The following is a 20,906-nucleotide window of genomic DNA, read 5'->3' as shown; positions in this document are numbered from 1 at the left end:
CAGGCAGACCCAGATAACTTCACACTGCTTACATAATGGCAGTTGGGCTGCATCTCCCCCTCCATCTGCTGTGGCATCGGTGCCGTGTGACGCACACCCGTCTCCCGAGCGAGAATAACACCTAGCACGCATGCTGCTGAGGCATCGGTGGCAGGGGATGGCCAGACCCGCTGGGCTCAGCGCGGCGCTCGGATTGGTCCGCGCCAGTCCCGCTGCCGCCACGCCAAATTAAATCAACTGAACGCTGAAGCACTTGGCAGCATGAGGGATGGGAGGACTTTGATGGGCAGGGTGAGTGTTCTCTTTCCATCCCTTTCTCTTTCTCTCTATTGTGCTTTCTCTCTCTCACGGTCTGCTGTGTGTGTGTGTGTGTGTGTGTGTGTGTGTGTGTGTGTGTGTGTGTGTGTGTTAATGGAAAATAGGCAAGACAATAATTAGTGTCTCAATTTGATGGACATAAAAAGTATTGCCTCTGAGTGAGTGAGTATGTGTGTGTGTGTGTGTGTGTGTGTGTGTGTGTATGTATGCACTAATCAAAGTCAGGCAGTGACAATAATTAGGCTCCCACATGTGCATGTGTGTTCACCAACCAATGCAAGCAACAGAAACTCTGTCAGAATGACAGCTGCGAGATGGAAAGATGAGTCTTTGAAGGGAAAAAAGAAAGAGCTTTTTTTCCCTCAAGCTGTCTGACGTACAGCAGCGCTGGTACATTCTTCCAGCCAAAGCAGCACAGAGCCGTCCCAGATCGGCGCGACACGCGGACAACGTCCAGGCCCAACCCGCACCAAAACCGGACCAGAATGCCCCAGAACTAGGAAGGGATTCACTTTGGAATTAGCTGCCTTCTGGCTTTATTTCTCCCTGTGTGTCCTTCTCCCGGCACACTGCTTCCCCATCCCCCCCTTTTCTCTCTTCCCTCTCTCCCTCTCTCCCTCCACACCTTCTCCTGTGTCACCTCAACACATACCACGCTTCACTTCAAATAAATGACTAAGATTAGCCTGAATCGTTTCTCCAGGTGAAGCACATCGAGAGAGATATAATATTTGGCAGACCAAGGTTATTGGCGTTAATAACATGACCTAGCCCTTGAGGTTGAAGCAGGAAAAAGGTGTGTGACCACCACGAGTGATAATTGTCGGCTACCAGGTGACAGAGAAATGTTATTCCTTTTTTTAGCATGCATATGCAAAGTACCACTATTTAACATTTAGCATTTGCATTTGACCTGACCTTGAAAAAATTCCATCTGTCAAAAGGCTTGTCTGGGGAACCTATTCCCTGAGAGCAGAGGCGTCTGGAACGCATCCAGCTCTGATGCGGCGTGAAATCGCCCAATCGGAGCCAGATCAGGGCCAGATCTGGACCAAACGCAGCTGCTAACCAGGTGTAACCAACAATAGAATAAAAGTGGCAGCTTCATGCTAAGAAACACTTAGCGTGGAGGGGAGAAATGTCATACTGCCGTGACAACACCGATCACATCCTGAGTGAGTCGGACAGTCTGCGCTGACTGCTGCCTGCTGGAGACAGACTCTAGCAGACGCTAGACCATTTGTTTAAGTCATCACTAAAAACTTGGGTTGAGCCCAAGGTTACTGGTCTCTGAGGGACTGTAGATACTATACTGCAAGGTACTGGAAAGATAGTGCAAGCTTAAAGACGACTGCATTTGCATAGGATTACTGAGAAATCTTGCATGCAAGTGGCTATTTCACTGAGACAAAGTGCATGTCTTCTTCTCTCTTTCTCTCTCTCTCTGTGTGTGTGTGTGTGTGTGTGTGTGTGTGTATGTGTCTGTGTGTGCATGTGTATACAGCTTGAAAGCAATCTCCAGGGAACAAACACACACACACACACACACACACACACACACACACACACACACACACACACACACACACACACACACACACACACACACACGAGAGCAGTGTTTTTCCTGTGAGGTCACCATAACCTTCTCACCATGCTGAGGTCATGAGCAGAGAACCTTCAAGAGAGCAGCTGTGTGAAGGGAGAGAGAGAGAGAGAAGAGACAGAAAGAGACAGAGAGAGAGAGAGATGAGGTGAGCTAGAGAACATCCATCAGAAAGAAATCTCCAGAGCTAATCCCCACTCACACAGCAGGCTCAGATGTGGTCCTGATCTGACCCTCATCACGGCCTCTTCCAGCATCTATCTGTGTGCAGCCCTCAGATGTTAGACACAGATTCGAGATTCGAGAAGCTCCAACAAATACATTTATATTTACTTACCACGATGCAGATATTTTTATTCAACGTGACTTACAGTGCAATTCAGATCTGTGCTTTCATCGGTATGTGGTACTCACGATCCTAGCTATCTTAGGTCAAGTCAGGGTAGATTAATTTGCCCCAAGTTTACAAATAGGAACTCTGACCTTGAGTGGCGTTTCATTGTGCCATTTATTGTGTCATTAATTTTTGAAGTAGATGGTCAGAAAATCTTGAAAAGTTCATGGAGGTCAAGTTGGAAAAATCCCTGACATGAGTTGTCTAGAACACACCATCAAACCCATGACATCTGTACAGACTAGCACATCACAGTGCACACCACAGTGGGCTTAATATCAACTAAGAGCAAAACAACTGACTGAGAATGCCACAAAACAGGCAAATGACACAACCTTTTTTCAATGGCTACATTTTTAAAACTAAAAGGACCAAAGGATGAAGGAAAACATAATCACAGAAAGCGCAGACAATACAAATAAAATACAAACGCTGGTGAGTGTTATTACTCTTCTCTTAGACTTCCCTCTTGACAGCCTTGACGTGAAACACCCACAGCACTCGGCTGCCAGACAGGCCCTTTCATGGTGCCCATTCTGTAAACAAGCAGGCGTGCATGAGTGCAGTGAGCGTTTGACCAGAGGTGTACCGTACCCTATGGCAGTGGTGGATCATAACTGTCTCATAAAGGCAGAACGAAACGAAGCGGACCGAACCGAACCTGAGGGCCCAGACCAGCCCAGCGAGGCCTGGACCTTCCTTCATCTACCCCACGGGCCCCGTTTACACTGGTATGTCAGCTGCCAGTAATTTGCAGCAGAGGCCCGAGGTGGGCTGGATGTGTGTGTGTGTGTGTGTATGTGTGTATGTCTGTTTTGTGTAAGTTTATCTGTGTCTGTGTGTGTGTGTGTGTGTGTGTGGTATGTTACCTTCACTGTGTGTGTGTGTTCAGGTCCCTCCTGGGCTCCTGAGTAATGTGCCTGAGGTTACTGCTGCCCTTCACAACATACAGGAAAGAATTCCAGCATTCCCAGGGTTCCAGAGCCACACACACACACACGCGCACACACACACACACACACACACTAAAAAAGCATAGGAGTTCTGGGAATGGAAGCTGTTAATCAGGTCCAGACGCAGGGCTGGGTGAGGTTGGGTGTTTGGTGCCTCCACCTCTCCACCCCCAACTCCCCCCCCCCCTACACACACACATACTGAGGCTCACGCCTGTCAAAGGCGTCCGCACCAAGACATCGAGAGAGACGCTCCGCAAGTGGATTAACACATGTGCAACCCCCTAGCCCCCCCACAAAAACACAAACAGCAAAACAGATGTGCTCTCACTCACTTGCTCACTTCATTCACTTGCTCACTCACTCACACACTCACTCATACACTCACTCATACACTTACTCACTCACTCACATACACATACACACTCACTCACACACACACACTCTCACTCACTCTAGTGGAGGTGAGAAAGGCAGGGTGTTAACGCCACTGCCAAAAGCAGTTACACGGGTATAAATTGGAACATTTTATACACACATAAAAAAAATACAACCTACTCATTTTCAAAATGAAACCACACGGGTCATATGAACGAAGTCAGTTACATTCCTTACCAAACCGGAGCTTTTGCACTGACCAGGGTGTATAGTATATTATAATGGAGCTATTGCACTGACCAGGGTGTATAGTATATTATAACGGAGTTGGCAAGTGAATGGCGGATCTGGCCAGACAAACGTGATCATTACGGGAAGCCAGACGTTATGCAATTGACAGGAGCCCAGTCAAAATGCCCCTCCTGTCTGTCCAGCCTAAGTCCAAACACCCGTCTGCGGTGGAATCTGTGGGTCAGGCCCATCTGACCCATCGCTTACGTCTGAGATGGCAGCTGGTTTGAGACAGACGGCTGGCTGCCCAGAAAGTGCCTAGCAAGTGACCGTCGTGGTCCCCGTCTCTTCAGTCTCCCAACGAGTCCCCAGCACAGGCCATTTCCTCAATGGCCCAGACAGCATTGCAACTTGACACCGCGCCTTCCAATAGATCACAAGGGGCTTTGAAAGGGGAAAAAAAGGACTCCCCTTGGCTAACATCAGTGTACTGGCTCGCCGACACGGGGAAATGTACTTCAGAGTGAGCCCGCCATAAGTCTTCAGCCGGAGCCCCCCCCCACTTCACATGCTGTATGGTCTTAATAAGAACACAGAGACGGAGTGGGGGAAACACATGTGGCTGGGTGAAGCTTGGTTCCTGCCAGAGTAGTTTAGCATAGGGGATGAAATTGGTTCAGACTCCTCTTGGATTGGACTACACGCCCCTTGGATTGGACCCCCCCCCCACACACACACACACACACACACACACAAACACACACACACACACAATGTGGTGATGTGAGAACACACTCACACACTCTCTGGATAATGTTTTTAATCAAGCCACTCTGCCTCACTCACATAAAGGAAGTGCGACTTGTTTTTTTGTGTTGTGGATGACTAGTGTTCTTCAAGGAAAAAAACATGAAAGGGTGCGATTGGTGCCAATTACAGGCGAGGAGGTTTGTTTTGCCAGAAGGGCTTCGGAGCCATTGTGTAAACATCTGTAAGGTTTCCTAAGTGCTTTACGGGAAGATGTGATGCACTGAGCAGGAAGATGGCAGGCCAGTTTGGATGGAGAGGCACAGTCACTCAGGGGCCCAGGGATCATAAATAAAGCATTCATGGCTGGCAACCCCACAGCACTTCCTTTGATAAAATCCCCTTGGCAAACTGCTTTCACTCTTGTCCCCTACCACGCAATACACCTTACAAGATGTAGTCTGCCATTCTGGTGAAGGATTGCTGATATTTGTGGTGAAAAGCCAATGAAGTCCTGAAGCAAATTGCTAATTGGCTGAAACTGTTAGGACATCTCGGTCCAAGCCACGGTGTTTGTTTCTTGTTTACAGTCAGAATTGCACTCAAAAAATAAACAACAACATCCAGTATACATACACAGACACTGATCAGACAGCTGGTGGAATGTGAGGAGCAATTTGCTGGACTTGACAAAAAAGTGTATTGGATTGGAATCGCAAACTGCACCTTTAAGTTTTCTTTTTTAATAGGATCTGCCTCATTGGCAATGCATCTCCCCTTCTAATTAATAATGCAATCTCCCAGTGTCTCTCACACACAAACACAAACACAAACACAAACACGCACACACACACAGGCCTGGTAAACCATGCACCTGTCCTTGGCACCAAAGCCATTAGAAAATGCAAAGTCACAGGCAGCAAAAACAACCGCCCGGCAAGGCGAACAAGCAAGCGATCGAACCGACCAACCAACTTACCGGGCTTTCTAAGAAATGTCCTCTGTGGTTAATGAGCCATGTTAATATGAGGGGTAAATGTTCTGAGCTGTTTTGTAATTAACACTGGCAGCATGCTTCAGTGTTGGTTACCCAGAGTCTGTTCAGGTCAGGACTCCAGTGTGCTTGGACAAACATGGCACAAGAAAGGAACACACATGGGCAACTGACATTGCATTCGCTGGCAATTTCCAGAAGCACAACTTTCCGTCAGTATAGCTGAATGTCAAAATGCCCCTTATTCATTCACTGTATAGAGTGTACTGTTCATTTCTCTAAGCCGGTTACAATTATTTAATCACACAGATCATCTGTTAGTCCGATCAGCTCAGTTCATTAGCTTTGGGAAACTCAGACCGCTATAAAGCAGGCAATGATATTGCACCACCATGATATTATGTCACACATTATGTGCAGCCGTAAATGAATAATGTACAGTGTCAGTGTCACACACAGTGACCTGTTTTTTTTGCTCCGCTTACATGAAGGGACAGATAGCACACATACACACACATACTGTAGACACACACACACACAGACACATACACATGCGCAAACACACACACACACACACACACGCCTAATCAAGGTGCCTTACCAGTTGTCGGGCTCCAGCTCCAGGAGAGACTGGGTCTTCTCCGAGGTGCAGTGCAAACACCACATGTTGACCTGCGATCAGTACTAGCGAGCTCAGGCTTCCTAACTGCCCCCAACACTAGCATCGCCCTACAGCCCAGCGGCGACCGCCAGCGAGGAGCCCGGTCGGGGAGCAGGGACGCAGCGCGGGGACAGGGCAGCGGAGGGGAGAGCGCGGACGGATCGCGGAGCAAGGCAGACCATGGCTCCCGTCTGTCACAAACAGACGGATTGGCTCAGCAGCGCTTCAGTGCTCTCTCTCTATCCTTCCCTCTTTTGGTCTCTCCGTCTCTAACTCACTCGCTCACTCACTCACTCACTCACTCCGTTGCTTGCTCTCTCGCTGCCTCACTTGCTATCTCTCCCATGCGTACGTGCGCTCTCTCTCTCTTTCTTTCTCGCTCTCTTTCTGTGTCCCTCGTTCTCTCCTTCTTTCTCTGCCTGCACTCAGAGCCAGGCTGCTGGCAGAGTGAGGGGGGTGGGTGCTAAAAGGGGGTGTGTGCATTGTAGCCAGGGAGAAGAGGGTGAGAAAGGAGAGAGAGAGAAAGAGAGAGAGGAATGGAGGGAGGGAAGAATGGAGGAGAGAGGAATGGAGGGAGGAGGGGGAGGTGGAATTCCTCCAGCACGACGCTATGCGAGTGATGGAGGGAATACAAACGACCTACAGAAGGTGAGCTTTTTGGAGGCCAGAATATACAGACCACCCCCCACCCCCCTCTCTCTCGCTCTCTCACTTTCTCTCCTTCCTTTCAGAGGGAGGAGGAGGATGAGAAGAGCACTCTGTAAATATCAGATAGAGAGAAACAGACAGAGTGGGAGTGAGGAGAGGAACATGTGCGAGAGACGGTGACAGAGCGTGTGTGACTGAATGTGAGAGAACGAGAGAGGGAGAGAGAGAGAGAGAGAGAGGGAGGGAGAGAGAGCCCTAGCATGCCTAAGTGAGAGTACTCACTGGAGGATTTTGCTCCTGGTTCAGTGCTGTAATGTAAGTTGGATGGCAGGAAGGTTGGCTGAGCAGAGGAAGCACCTCTATTAATAGCGGCTTTCAGAGTTTGTTCACGGCCATGTGAACGCTCAGTACCAGCCTTACTCTCCATCTCTCTTTCTATCAAGCCATCTCCATCTGTCTCTCTCTCTACCTCTCTCTATCTATCTCTGCCTATCTATCGATCTATCTATCTATCTACCACTCTCCTCATTCTATCCATCTTCATATATCCATCCTCACCCCTCTCTGCTCTGTCTCTATCGGTCTCCCATCCATCTCTATCTACCTTTCTCACTCTCTCTATCCCTCTCCTTTTCTCTCTCCTTCTGTTTACCTCTCCTGGTCTTCCTCCTTAGCCTTGTCCATGTTGTCTTGCTGCTTTCACAGACCTGGACCGAGGGGTATAGGATCTGTAGTAATCCCAGTCCGGACCAGACCAGTCCTACCCTGTACCCGGCCATGACTCAGGCGCTCTGCTCCACTCCACTCCACTCCACACAAAAACATAAACACACAGGCACACAGAGACCGGGAGTCTGGGACACGGAGTACGAAACCGTTGGGCAGGACACATTGGTCTGATAGTCTGGTCTGGTCCACACACACACACACACACACACACACACACACACACACACACACACAGGAATGGGAAAGTAGACCATGTGAGCTGCCCGAGCCATACTTAATCAGGAGATTTCTTTTTCTTTCTTTCCTTTTCAAATGTTCTTAGTTAGAGCTCAGATGTGACCTTTCTCCAAATAACCCAGCTGTGGATCGCTCTCATGGTTCTCTCTTGCTGTTTAATAGGATGGGGGGAAAGGGCATTCCTTCTGGTACTGGCTGCCCAGACGTGGAAGCTACTCAATCTCTAATAAAAGACCTCAGGCATCCCAAAACCCTGTAGAGCATTGTAGTCACCATCCATACAGTCCAGCTGATGGCTAAGCTAGACTCGGCCCCTGATGCCCAGGCTGGATGACCAGCTTAAAAGTGCAGGCCTCGAATCTGGCGAAGATTGTTGATATCTGAGCAGAACACCCAATTACATACACGCCTCACTTCAGTGGTCCTGAAGCAATGTTATTGCACACACACACACACACACACACACACACACACACACACACACACACACACACACACACACACACACAATACAGGTAGAGGACAGCTAGAGGACAGTGATGCAAAATTCACTGAATTTAACAAAACATATAGGATTATAATGAAGGACGAGTCCGTTCCTGCTGCTGCTGTGTGGACTATGGGGGTATTCTGTGGGTAATGGCGGGTGGCAGAAGCCTGGAGAGCTGGGGAAATGTGTCCCAGATGGCCACGGTTTACAAGGACACCAATCAGTGCCATGCTCCTCTGCGTGAGGGAGGCTGCTGCTGACGCACCCTAATTAGATGCCTGAACTCGGACGCCGAATCGCTCCCTCCCTCCCTCCCCCCGCGGAGCGGAAAGAGAAAGAAAGAGGAGATGGCTTCCTTTGGGATTGTGTCTCAAAGACTTCAAACAACAGATCACGAGAAGGGGGAATGTTTGGGTAAAGAGCTGTGCCTATGTAAACATCTGGGCCTTGAAGCCCGGCGAGGAGATAACAGCAACAATGACGGGTATGTGTGTGTGTGCACACATGTGGTGTGTGTGTATGTGTGTGTGTGTGTGTGTGTGTGACTACTTCAGGCTCTTTAAAGCCACAGGCACTGTGCTGCAGCTGTTTGTTGTTGTTATACCAACTAACACATACTGTACACACACACACACACACACACACACACACACAGACACTCACACTCACACACGCACACAGAGCATCGTTTTGGTTACATGTCATTAAGATTCTCTTTATCATATCTCCATACAGGGGGATTTCCGTGAAAAGTAGACTTACAATTATACTTCACTTCATGCAATCGTAACATTTTATTTCCTCATTTAAATAAACACCCACATCAAGGTTGCCTCACAGTTTCAGGTCATGCTCTGACAGATGACAGTCAGATCTCTGAGATGACAGAGGTTCTGTTATTGATTAAGATGTGAAATGTGCATCCTGCCTGTAAGATGAATTATTAATCAGCAACGATCAACGCCTGCGTTTCATTGTGGCATAACCACCATCTTTGAGAGCCTCATCTGCTTGCCATAACTGTGTAGCACATCTTATAAATCCTGACATCTCGGACAGACAAGCTTTTCATACAAGATGAAGCATGTGTCTATCAGCCAGCAGTTTACAGTCATAAAAGCTTTGAGTAATATTATCTTGGCGCAAGGACGATGGAGTTCCTGAAAAACAAATTCGTTTCAATACATCTTGCGGCTCAAGAAAATACAGTATATACGCCTATTTTTATTGTCGTAATTGAAACCACTGTTATTCCTGGTCAAACTTCAACCCAGTTAAGATGACGACTGGAAAGACGTCCTGGAGTGCCGGACTAAAATGTCCCCTCGACTGTGGTTTTGTGGATTTCACTTTGGATTCCTTGGTTTTCCCATGAATCTGTGCTGTCAGAGCTTGACTGGGCACCAGTGGGAAAAGCGTACTGACTGACACTGATCTACTGCTGTAAAGACCTAAAAGAATTGGACATTTGGAAATTGCTATTAAGACTATATATCTGAGCACTGTCTGGCACCCTGCGGTATCTCCAATGGTAATCCTGAGCAGTTACGGCTTCCTGCTTAGTCCATATCACTTGGTTGAGAGGTACTGTAGGACTTTTGCTAACATTTGCTTCATTTCTCCACTTCTGCTTTCTCTGAAAAGGGGTGACACATGGAGACGGGCGTATAGCGAGCGAGTGAGCGTTCCGTTCCCTGAAAAATGGAAAATCAAATAAAAATGGCTGCAGGGAGACTGGAAGCAATTAAGCTGAATGATGTCATCATTCTATATGGCACAAAGACGCATTTGAAACCGAAACACACAGTACGGTTTCACACAGGCATGCTTACAGTAAGCCAGGAGACACAACGGCTTTAACATTCCTTAAAACAGACTTCAAATTTGAACCTTGATTTCCTCTTAAAGTATGAAATACTGATATACATTACAAAGCCTATAATTTGGAAGCAGACCTCTTTAATGTTGACTATAATATCTTAAAGGCTCTCTAAGCAATGCTGGGTAATGTCATTTCTGTTCAAACAAAACAGAAAGCTAGCTTGCTACTTCCTCCCCTTCCCTCCCGTGCAATTGAAACTCTCCTAAACGTGGATCTCGTCGGTGATTTGCTGGAACAGTTTGTTATGTTTTTATGGGCAAGGTTTGCCCAAGTTGTTTTGTGGCTGTTTTTGGAGCCTGGGTTGTCCACAGAGATGAGATCACGTTTTTTTTACAGTGTATTCAGGACACAGGCAGATAGCGGATGGAGAGGTGATGTTTGCTGTATGTTTTAGCCTAAAAAACGTATGACATCGCTTAGAGCACCTTTAATGTCAGTATGTGGTAGTTAATGCCTTCCTTATACCTGAACCCCTGTGTAAATGTACTTCATAGCTCTTTTAAAAACCCCTTTGAAAAGCTGAAGGGCTTCTGTTTCATAGTAGTACGTGCTTGCAGTTAGAAAAAAACACTACTTTTAGAGCTGAGGTTTTCATACTGTTTTTGTGAGGCATATGTACTGTAGGAGTGTATGGATGTTGTGGTGTGATTGAAACACAGAGTGCCGTCGTGGTGTAAGCGCGCCTGGCCTGATGAGAGGTTATTTAAAATAGGGGTGCTGTCTCACTCTCCCCCCAGTCTTGACGACGCGGCAGTAGTGGCCATGGCAGATGTGACGCCTCTGGGCCTCGCAGCGGAGCCGTCGGAGATGACGATTCACTACGGCTCTCTGAAAACCACACACACACACACACCACACCATGTGCCACCCATCTGGCTGAATAGGCTTTGCGCTCACTTGCTCTCTCTCTCTTGCATGTGTCTCTTTCAAATTCAAAATCAAAAGAGCTTTATAAGCATGTGCAAGTGACACAACAGCATTGCCAAGGCACATAACAATATATGACAAAAAAATGACTCTCTGAACACACCCAGACATCTCTCTCTGAAATTAATTCATTCTTTCTGTTTCTTTCTTTATTCTCTCTCTCTCTCTCTCTTTCTGTCTAACTACCTCTGCGTCACCTATGAGTTTTGCAGAGCTACAAACTCTCAAACAAGCTTGATAGAAGAATCACAGTATAATGGCACATTTCCACCACAGTACCTCTCCCCTTCTCACCCATTTCGTCTGACCACACTAGGACACATCAGATACTGCTCTAACATCAGCAACATCAGCGAAGTGTGAGAGTCGATAACAAGTGAGCAAGAGGTGATAACGCCTCCTCAGTCCACCTAAAGGGTCAAGGGAACACACACACACACACACACACACACACACACACACACACACACACACACACACACAACACACCCAAGCAGTGAGTGTGAGAAGTGGAGACGGCTTTGACTCATGCAGCCTGCGGAGACCACTGGCAGAAGAAAAATCCCTCATCAGGAGTGTTTCCTTTGCATTCAATCATGAATGCAATCATCTATGGCCTCAGTGGCCCCTGCTGCCCGCCTCTCCGTCTGTCCCGCTGACTACCACGCAGTCTGGCCCTCAGTATGCCACAGCGGGCACCAAGGCAGCGGTGAGAGTGGTGAGCGCGTGGGCACGCAGTTGCAGTTGTTGTCCCACTCTGCTTGGGCACGCTGACATGGCTACTCACTGGGCTTGACAAACACCCGCTGAGGAGCTGCTGAGTCCCACAGGACTGGGTGCCTACCAGTCTTCAGAATCAGAAATCAGGGTTGGCCAGGTTTGCGTAAACGAACAAGGAATTTGACTCCAGTTAATCTTTGCTCTCAAGTACAACACTCACTTAACATATAAAGAATAAAAACAGAAAGGTCAGTAAGAAATATAAAAAATACTGTAATATTCAGAAGGCAATCAAGCTCCCGTCTCTCATCTGTATCTCTAGATAGAGAGACTCTCTCCAGAATGGACAACAACAACAACACGTTACATTTATATAGTGACACTCAAACTTTTTCTCGACACTCAAACAGTGATGCTCTGAAGGAGAGTAGCATTTCAGTGGAATATCCAAATGTAGTATTTTCTGTTCCAATGGTCTGAGAAAACCAATATCAAGAGTTGAATTATCTATTCTGAGACCCTACAGTGCATAACAAGTTCCTGAATAACCCCAACGGATCAGTCCAGGAATGAAAGACAAAAATCTGCACTACCTGCTGAACAGCTGTTCATGATTCCTCCCTTGCTTGTGTCTATACACATACACGCTGTCTAAGTGATTCTTAATATTTGGATGACTAATCCAGAGAAACGCCAGGTTTAAGGTGGATCATCTATTTATGGAGACGTTCTGCTCGCTTAGGTTTGTTCACTGGCCTATGTAAATACACACCTCTCTACTGCCCTGTCTTTTCTTCTCTTTCTCCATCTTCCTCTGTCTTTTCTTCCATCTCTCTGTCTTTCACTCCCCCTGCTCTTTCATCATCTTCCTCTCTATCTCCCTCTCTCCATAAGCATCTTTCCCTCACTCCTTTCTCCATGTCATTTTCTCCCGCCCTCTCATTCTATCTGTCTGACTGTCTCTTTCTCTCTCTCTCTTTCTCCATCTCTCCCTCCCTCCCTTCCTCTATCTCTCCCCTTCTCTCCTGTCTTCTCTGGATCAAGTTTCATGGCCTCTCCTTGGGGCCCTCTAGGCTCTGTAGAGTTTACAGTGATAGCACAGCAAAGGGCTGGATGGTTGTTCGCCCCCCCCCCCCCCCCCCTCTATCTTTCTCTCTCTCTCTCTCTCGCTCGCTCGCTGGCTGGGTCGGGATAAAAATAGCCCGACGCTCGCTCACACAACCCCATGAGGTAAACACTGATTCAAACAGTGGGCACGGCCCTATGCACCAGGACAGCTGGGCGGCACTGTTTACTAGATGTGCTTGAGGAAAAGAGAAAAAAAAAATGAAACGTAATTACTAAGTCATGACGAACAAGCTCTTTGGGAGGGGGGGGGGGCATTTTGCCCATCCCAGGTCTCTTTGACCCTGGAGACTCTGATTCAATGAGGATTTAAAAAAAAAAAAAGAGTGCCAAATTTAATTAAGCAATAAAAATGACTGCATGAAGCAGTGAATAAACCCTGTGTGAATGGCTGGCATGCTCAGATAAATAGCAGTTGAGAGTGGAGGGGTAAGGTCATGATTCACAAGCTGACCAAGTGCAGTGCAGCACTGAGGGCCGGCGCATTGATGTGACCATGGAGAGAGAGAGAGAGAGAACACATAAACACAGAGGAGGAGGAGGAGGAGTGGATGACGAAGCTGCAGCAGAATAGTCAGGTTGCTGAATGAGACCTGGCACACTATGCCACCTGCTGGTCACACTAGACATCACATGTGCACAGTCAATCACTCAAGTGCTGCATGCACATAGTCACTCAAACTCACCTACACGTACATACAGACACAGACACAGACACAGACACAGACACAGACACACCGTCCCTGAGCACACACACTCACTGTGTCAGGAGTACAAGTCATTTTTGTAGAGACTTTCTCCTCCAGTCACGCCCTTCATAAAACAGCTCAGTTTAAGACTCACTATCTAGGCAACTCTGTGCCAGGAAAAAATAACTGAGTCTTTCATAGTTTATTTCCTCAATTAAACATTTAAACCAACACAAATGTCTATTTTCGGCCCTGACAACCTCATGTAAAACACATTGTGGATCTGAACAAAACAAAAAAACACAACGTTAACAATGTCATTACAAGATTTAATGATCCTTTAAATCACAAGATGTCTGCACATTGTCAAATGAGGGTGAATAACGTTATAATAACAATAACAGCCACAACGGATCAAAAAATGTAGGATTGAACAAGCTGAGCAGGCACTTTCTGACAGAAATACGAACACAAAATACAACAAGCTGGACCAGTGCCACACCATTCCTGGCAGACACTCCTCTCACAAACTAACAGTACCACAGTGACCCATCCATCACACACAGTCTCTCCTCCTTACTGTAAGACTTTCTGGCCTTCCTCCCTCTTTCTCTCCCTCCCCCCCTCCCCCTCTGTCCGTCTTTCTATCGACATGCCAGACTTGCACATAAACTATGCAGACACTGGCCAAAACCAACACACATTGCAAAACTTGCAAGGCACCATGCATCTAAGAACTTTCAAAAGCGGGCAATTACGACGGTTTCTGTCGACACTTTAGCAATGACTGGCTTACAGACTGCTGGCATGCGTAGCATGGCTGGCAACACCACACCACACCACACCACACCACACCACCACACACACACACACCAGAGAAGCATCTATTATTAAAAGGCAGATTGAAGCGCTGTGATGCCATGGTGGCAGCAGCAGCTGCTCTGGCTTGGCCTCAACATGTGATCAGCTGAGAGGGAGTAGGATCGGATGGGAACAGAACAGAGTGAAACAAAACAAAAGCCCAGCGCACAAAGCAGCCGTCTGTGGAGCTGGAGGAGAGTCAGTGACATCAGTCGTCCGCTCAAGCGCTCATCCAGCCAAGCAAGCGGCTGAACTCAGGTCAACTGAATCATGACGTTTAACACACATTGACATTAAGGTATGTTTGAACGCAGCAGACAAGCACAAGCGTCAGCTCTAAGTAAACAAAATCCAGTCTTGTGATGAGATATTGGAGCGTGTGGGCACACATAAACAAATTGCACATTCTATCACTTCTCCTTGTTTGGATATCAAACAAGAACCATCCAATAAAGTGTGTGTAAGTGTGTGGACACAGTCAGAAAAACATGAGAACTACTCTTTGTTGGATTGGCAAACAAGAAACATCTGATAACATGTATAAAGACAACACCTTATGGTATAGCACTAGTATAGTATAACACTGTACAGTATACTATAATGCAACAGTATAGCACTGTATAGCATATTCTATACTTGAATTCTATACTAGACTAGAACAGCTTCAACACAGAACAGTATCTTCAAACTGCTTCTCTGCTTCACTTACCGTCTCCATAAATTCCAGCAATTACTTCTGCTGAATCTCCCCTTTCTACAGGGTTGGTCCTGAGTCAACTCTCCATGCACTCTGTGTGTCAGCCTGTGCGTGTGTGTTGTATGAGAGAGGGAGTGTGTGTCCGTGTGTGTGTGTGACGAGAAGGGTCCGGCTTTCCCGCACGCTGTCGACCCGTAGCCTGCTGTGCTCTACCCACCAGTGGGGCGAGGCATCCTGGCCCTCCTGCCCCGCGGGGCTGAGACACTGGGGCTATTGAGCAGCAGCGGCGGGGCACCTCCCAGTGCGGCGGTCTACACTGGCTCGGGGCATTGTTTACGTTGGCACCACACATAAAGGCAGCCTTTCTCGTGCCCTTTGCCTGACGTCGGACTTTTTCCACCTTGGATGAGGAGGGGAGGGGGCTGGGGTGGTTTCGGACACAGTGTGCCGGGGCCCCCATGTAGTGTGCAACGTGTAAAACTGTCAAAACGTGTTGGGCACCAGGACAGGGGGAACGTCCACAGGAGAAATTGTTTACGGGAAGGCCGCGCGTTAAAATGATGATGATTACAATAAAAATGCTATAAAATACAGACAGTGGACAAGCCAGACAGATCTGAATGGACACCAGTGAAAAACTCACAGACACAGGTGAACATCTGAGTGAAAAATACTGCATCTATAACTCACTATGTCCATAAAGGAAGTGGGTGGATGTCAAACATAAATCATACGTGGTTCACTACACACTCATGCCAAATACTTTAATGCCAGTGACCTTCATGGTTTGGCAAACTGTAGGATCTCAAATTAGTCATGAAAACAATCACTCATTAAAGGGGGATTTCTGGGAATGATCAACTACAGATGTCAGACTTTGGCCGATGGCACAAAAATTCACAGCTCACCAAGGAGTTACTTAGCTCTCCTAAGTTATTCTCTTCCCTTATTAGGGGGTAAAAACGTAGGGGCACATCTCACAAAAACAACAAATTATGGAATGTAAACTTCAAGGCTTGTATCAGATACAGTATGCCAGGAACACTAGCTTCAGTAGCTTCAGTTTTAAATGCGTGTTAGGAGAGAAACACGAAATACAGGGGGAGTATTGGAAACACATGTTTTTGACCTTAAAGGCCAGACCCTGCCCAGGACTGATAGCAGCTTCTCTGCTCATTAGGAAGAAGGCCAAAGTTAGCAGGACACATGCTAAAGCACCCTGCATTGCCCGAGGCTAATTGCACCACATGACCACTCCGGACAGTCAGATGTTTTTGGGGCGAAATCGTACAGTCAGGATTTAAAGCCACTTGTCAGAGGATATCCTGCCCCGATGCTAACCTGCTTCCCTTTTTCCAAAACATCACAGATTCTAGCTGACACAGGCGTGCAAAAACAAACAGTTTTGTCTATCACAGGACAACATTATGATGAGCCTGTTGTTTTCAAAAGGCCAACAGATCACTGTTTATTTTCTTACATAGACTGTATCTATGTATGGTCTATGAACAGTAGGTTTTTCAGTGTTATGAGGATAGACTTCCATTTTGAGCGCACTTCAATAGTTATGACAAGCCTCTCATGAAATAATGGAGGTTGCCATTTCAACAGTACACTTCACAGCTACGACCAAAGTCAGAGAAACAGCCTGTGCAAAATGTAAAATAATTTTTCCATACCTGTCAGCAAAAGTATTTTCCATCAGGTGTGAATTTAATAGATGACTATATTATGACTCATCACTAAAACAAACACAGCCTGCCAAGCAAATAAGACCGAAATGACTGCATCTGAAATGTCAAGTGTTTCAAAACCATCTCTGTCTTCAGAACACACTGGGCACATTTGTGTGCTGCGAGTTGTCTGTGCGACTGTGATGTGGATCCCTGAGCTGGCAGATTCCATTCATACCTCTCTGCCCTGGACTTTCCTGCAGGAACACGAGTCAGCACAATCTAACGTTTCATCCTCCACTGTACCCGAGAGCCTGAAGGGCGACGAGGAAGGAAAGCCTGCCGTGTACAAGAATTCACCGTTAACAGGAAAAGGAATCCTCAGATCGAAATGAAATCCCATGTCCCAGGCCTTTAGTGTGGGGGAAAATACCAATAAAACACATTAAATAAAGTCTATTTATTTATTTATTTATTATATAACTATAATGAATATATCAGCAGTTACAGCTTTTTTAGCTGAAACCTAGTTGATACACTGCATGCATACATTGTATGATATCTAAATTAATAAATACAGATTAATATGATTGATATGTAAATTAATGAATACAGATGTCCATTAGATTTTAAGTGTGTTATCACTGAAATACTAGTGATCATTAGACCATCGGCAGCCCCTTCAACACTATGGAAATACACACACACACACACCACACACACGTCAGGACAGCAAACCGGCTGCTGCACACTGCCTGTTGGTTCAACACACAACTGGTCTGGAAATTCTGCAGTGGACTGAGACCTTTGTTCTCCAGGCCTGTAACCTGTACATGATATGGTAACTGCAAATCCTGTGAACTAACGCTAACAAACATCAACACTATCTCTCGTCAGATTCCCATGGCAACCCAATTCTGTATAAATAATAATACAAAAACATTCCCATCATTCAAAGTGGTAGTTGATTCTAGGAGAGGCCTTTTGAGTTTTCAGGCACTGCAGTGCTCTAAATCCATTCCCATGTCTGTGGAGACAGGCCGAGTTCCATCGCTGCAGCGCTCCGATTCCGAACACATTCCCATATCTATGGAGACGGGGAGTTCCATCACTTAGTGTTCCATTTCATGTTGATATTGTGTGACAAGGGTTTGTTTGTGTTCCCCTGCTGATAGACAGTAGTTGGACCTGTTTGGATACGTCCCCACCCTTATGAGCTGGGTGGTTAGCATTTCAGTTCAGTATTTCAGCAACTGCCCCTCTTGACTCTGCACATTTCACCAATATTCAGTAGAAGACAATTGTTTGTGTGTATGTGTGTCTGTTAGAAGGAGAGAGTGAGTAAGAGAAAGACAGTGAGGGAGAAAAAGAGAGAGGGAAAGTAAAGAAACGAGTATAGCCGTCATAAACATCTGCCACGTAGGAAAATGAAGCTTTTCCATGAGACTGTTCTTGTTTTAAAAAAGAAACACTGTTTCCACAGCCATCGAGCAAACAGTAGCCCACTGTGTATGCGTCAGGAACTTCTCTAGTGAGTTCTTGTACAGATTCAGAGACACCCAGACCCCAATTATAACAATCACAACTTATTATAACGATTTCTCACCATCCCAACAGAAGAACATTGTTTTGATTTCATAATCCCTGTACAGTACTTTACTAGTAACAGAGGAATGGGGAGACATGACGTTTTCTTTAGAAAATGGCTTAATGTTTGCAATTAGTCTGGCACCTACGTCAGTGGAAGATTTCTTTTTTGATATAGAAAAGAAAGAAACAAGGACATTAAGTTGCTTGTTTTAAAAAATAACATTACATAAAAATATAGAGGATGTGATGGATTTGCCGCAGCAGCATAACTGTCCCTCGGCATCTATAGTATATCATCTACCAGACAGTAGCATAACAATTAGAAATGAACATCATTAAGCACAATTAAGCATGAGTAGAATCAAATCAAAGAAACAATTTTGGGAACTAAATATGAGGCTAATGAGAATGCTCAGGGTGGACTCGGGGTCGACTCTGACACGGACCCATGCCAGATCAGGGCCAAATCTGGTCCACTGTCTCTTGCGGATGATCTGGAATGAGTCATAAGTGTCTCCTTCTACTCATCTATTAAGTACTAAGGATGCTGGCTTCGTCTCCTGTTGTTTTGTGCGCACCATACTATTTACTCAAATTAATTTCCTAATCTGAAATGGAACCAGGCTTTTGAACCGTCTTTAAACCATTAAGTGCATTTCCATAAAGTTAGCAAAAGAAAGTATATAAAAAAAAAATAATAAAAAAAATATTATATATATAACTTTTTTTTAGCAAGTTTGAGTAGAGTTATGCAACAGTAAGAGAAGACGTATGCTGTCCAGACACAGCCATGTGTATTTTTGGTTTTGTGCAGATAAATCGGACTCTACTTATCCTGCCGTATGGTGCAGGCGAGGCGATGTCGATGATGCCCGAGTCTCCCGCAGACCCTCAGAGGCCCTCAGGAGGCGGCCTACTTCCCCCCTCACCAGATCCCATTCATTATCATCTCGTGCAATGCCGGTGCAGAGCAGAGCAGATCAGCAAGCCTCGCCATTGCGTAATTAATCCTGCTCACTACAAAAGCAAGCCAGAGGCCATGCATTGCAATGAGTGCTGGACATCCACCTAGCCTTTGAACCCAGGGAAGGGACAGTACATAATGGCATCAGCCTGACTGGAAAGAAGGGGACCCCTCCACCCCACCCTCTCAACCCCCCAAGTGCTTTTAATCTGTGCTAATGATGAGGCCATGGAGGCCATTCATTCTGTAAACAACCACAATTAGTTTAGATCAGCAGTTCTTCCCGGATGAGTTGAGGAAGGGAAAGGACTGAAAGGGGGGGGCTGGGGGGGGGGGGGGCTTGAGGCTGTTTGTGAGGCTTCATCTCAGTAAATCAATGTGAGCTCATCAGCTAAAGCGTGCTGAAGTAGAGGGCTGGAGCCAGTTAAATTGAAAAGATGCAAACAGAGCGGAAAGGAGGGAGTTACTCACAGAAGGTGTGAGCTGCAGCATAGAGAACCACCATCTGCCTTCTCCGTATGAAATAGAGGTGATGCAAAAAACTCCGGAGAGAGACAGATAGACTCTCTTCCTCACACAACTCTGTTCCTCACACAACTCTCTTCCTCACACAACTCTCTTCCTCACACAACTCTCTTCCTCACACAACTCTCTTCCTCACACAACTCTCTTCCTCACACAACTCTCTTCCTCACACAACTCTCTTCCTCACACAACTCTGTTCCTCACACAACTCTCTTCCTCACACAACTCTGTTCCTCACACAACTCTCTTCCTCACACAACTCTCTTCCTCACACAACTCTCTTCCTCACACAACTCTCTTCCTCACACAACTCTCTTCCTCACACAACTCTCTTCCTCACACAACTCTGTTCCTCACACAACTCTCTTCCTCACACAACTCTGTTCCTCACACAACTCTCTTCCTCACACAACTCTCTTCCTCACACAACTCTCTTCCTCACACAACTCTCTTCCTCACACAACTCTGTTCCTCATGGTGAGGCTCAGGGAATGACAACCACCTGTCCCAAAAAATGGGGGCGACTACAAACCAAGACAAGAAAACACAAACCAACTTCATGGGCCACAGCAAAAATGAAAAAAATCTACAAAACTTCACCAGCAGCAAAACTTTATCCCTACTGGATGCCCAGCAAAGACTTAAATAAATAGAAGCCGGATTGCAAATGTAGCAATTCCTCCTCTCACCACTCTACCACCACCCCCCGATCCCCTCTATGACCTTGCCAAAGAAACCAGCTGATTCTGAAGTCCACATTTGGCCCAGATCTTTTAACATGTTAGCACATTAGCATAGCTGCTTGGTGCGGATCAGTTGGCGGCTATCGAAGACCGGGCCACTGCGGAATTGAGTCATCATCATCCC

At 46.4% G+C, this 20,906-nt stretch overlaps 1 protein-coding gene across 9 annotated transcripts in view; it reads right to left on the bottom strand.

The window, feature by feature from the left end:
- Positions 1–20,906, bottom strand: part of LOC121713153 (IQ motif and SEC7 domain-containing protein 1-like) — a 114,584-nt gene that overhangs the window by 24,194 nt on the left and 69,484 nt on the right. The window contains exon 1 of one of the 9 annotated variants that reach the window (XM_042097536.1): positions 15,300–15,486. The exons of 6 other annotated variants lie outside the window; for them this stretch is intronic. Coding sequence is in view for 1 of the 3 variants with exons in the window: in XM_042097532.1 (XP_041953466.1) it covers positions 6,223–6,287 (65 nt within the window). In the remaining 2 variants the exon portion in view is untranslated. Of the gene's footprint in view, positions 1–32; positions 52–6,222; positions 6,711–15,299; positions 15,487–20,906 lie in introns of those variants that run through there. 2 more of the 9 variants (XM_042097532.1, XM_042097537.1) reach the window with 2 other exon arrangements.

The sequence above is a fragment of the Alosa sapidissima genome, chromosome 7, assembly GCF_018492685.1.
Source record: "Alosa sapidissima isolate fAloSap1 chromosome 7, fAloSap1.pri, whole genome shotgun sequence".
Classification (NCBI taxonomy): domain Eukaryota; kingdom Metazoa; phylum Chordata; class Actinopteri; order Clupeiformes; family Clupeidae; genus Alosa; species Alosa sapidissima.
The sequence above is the reverse complement of the archived record's forward strand: the minus strand, read 5'-3'. Positions and strand labels throughout refer to the sequence as shown.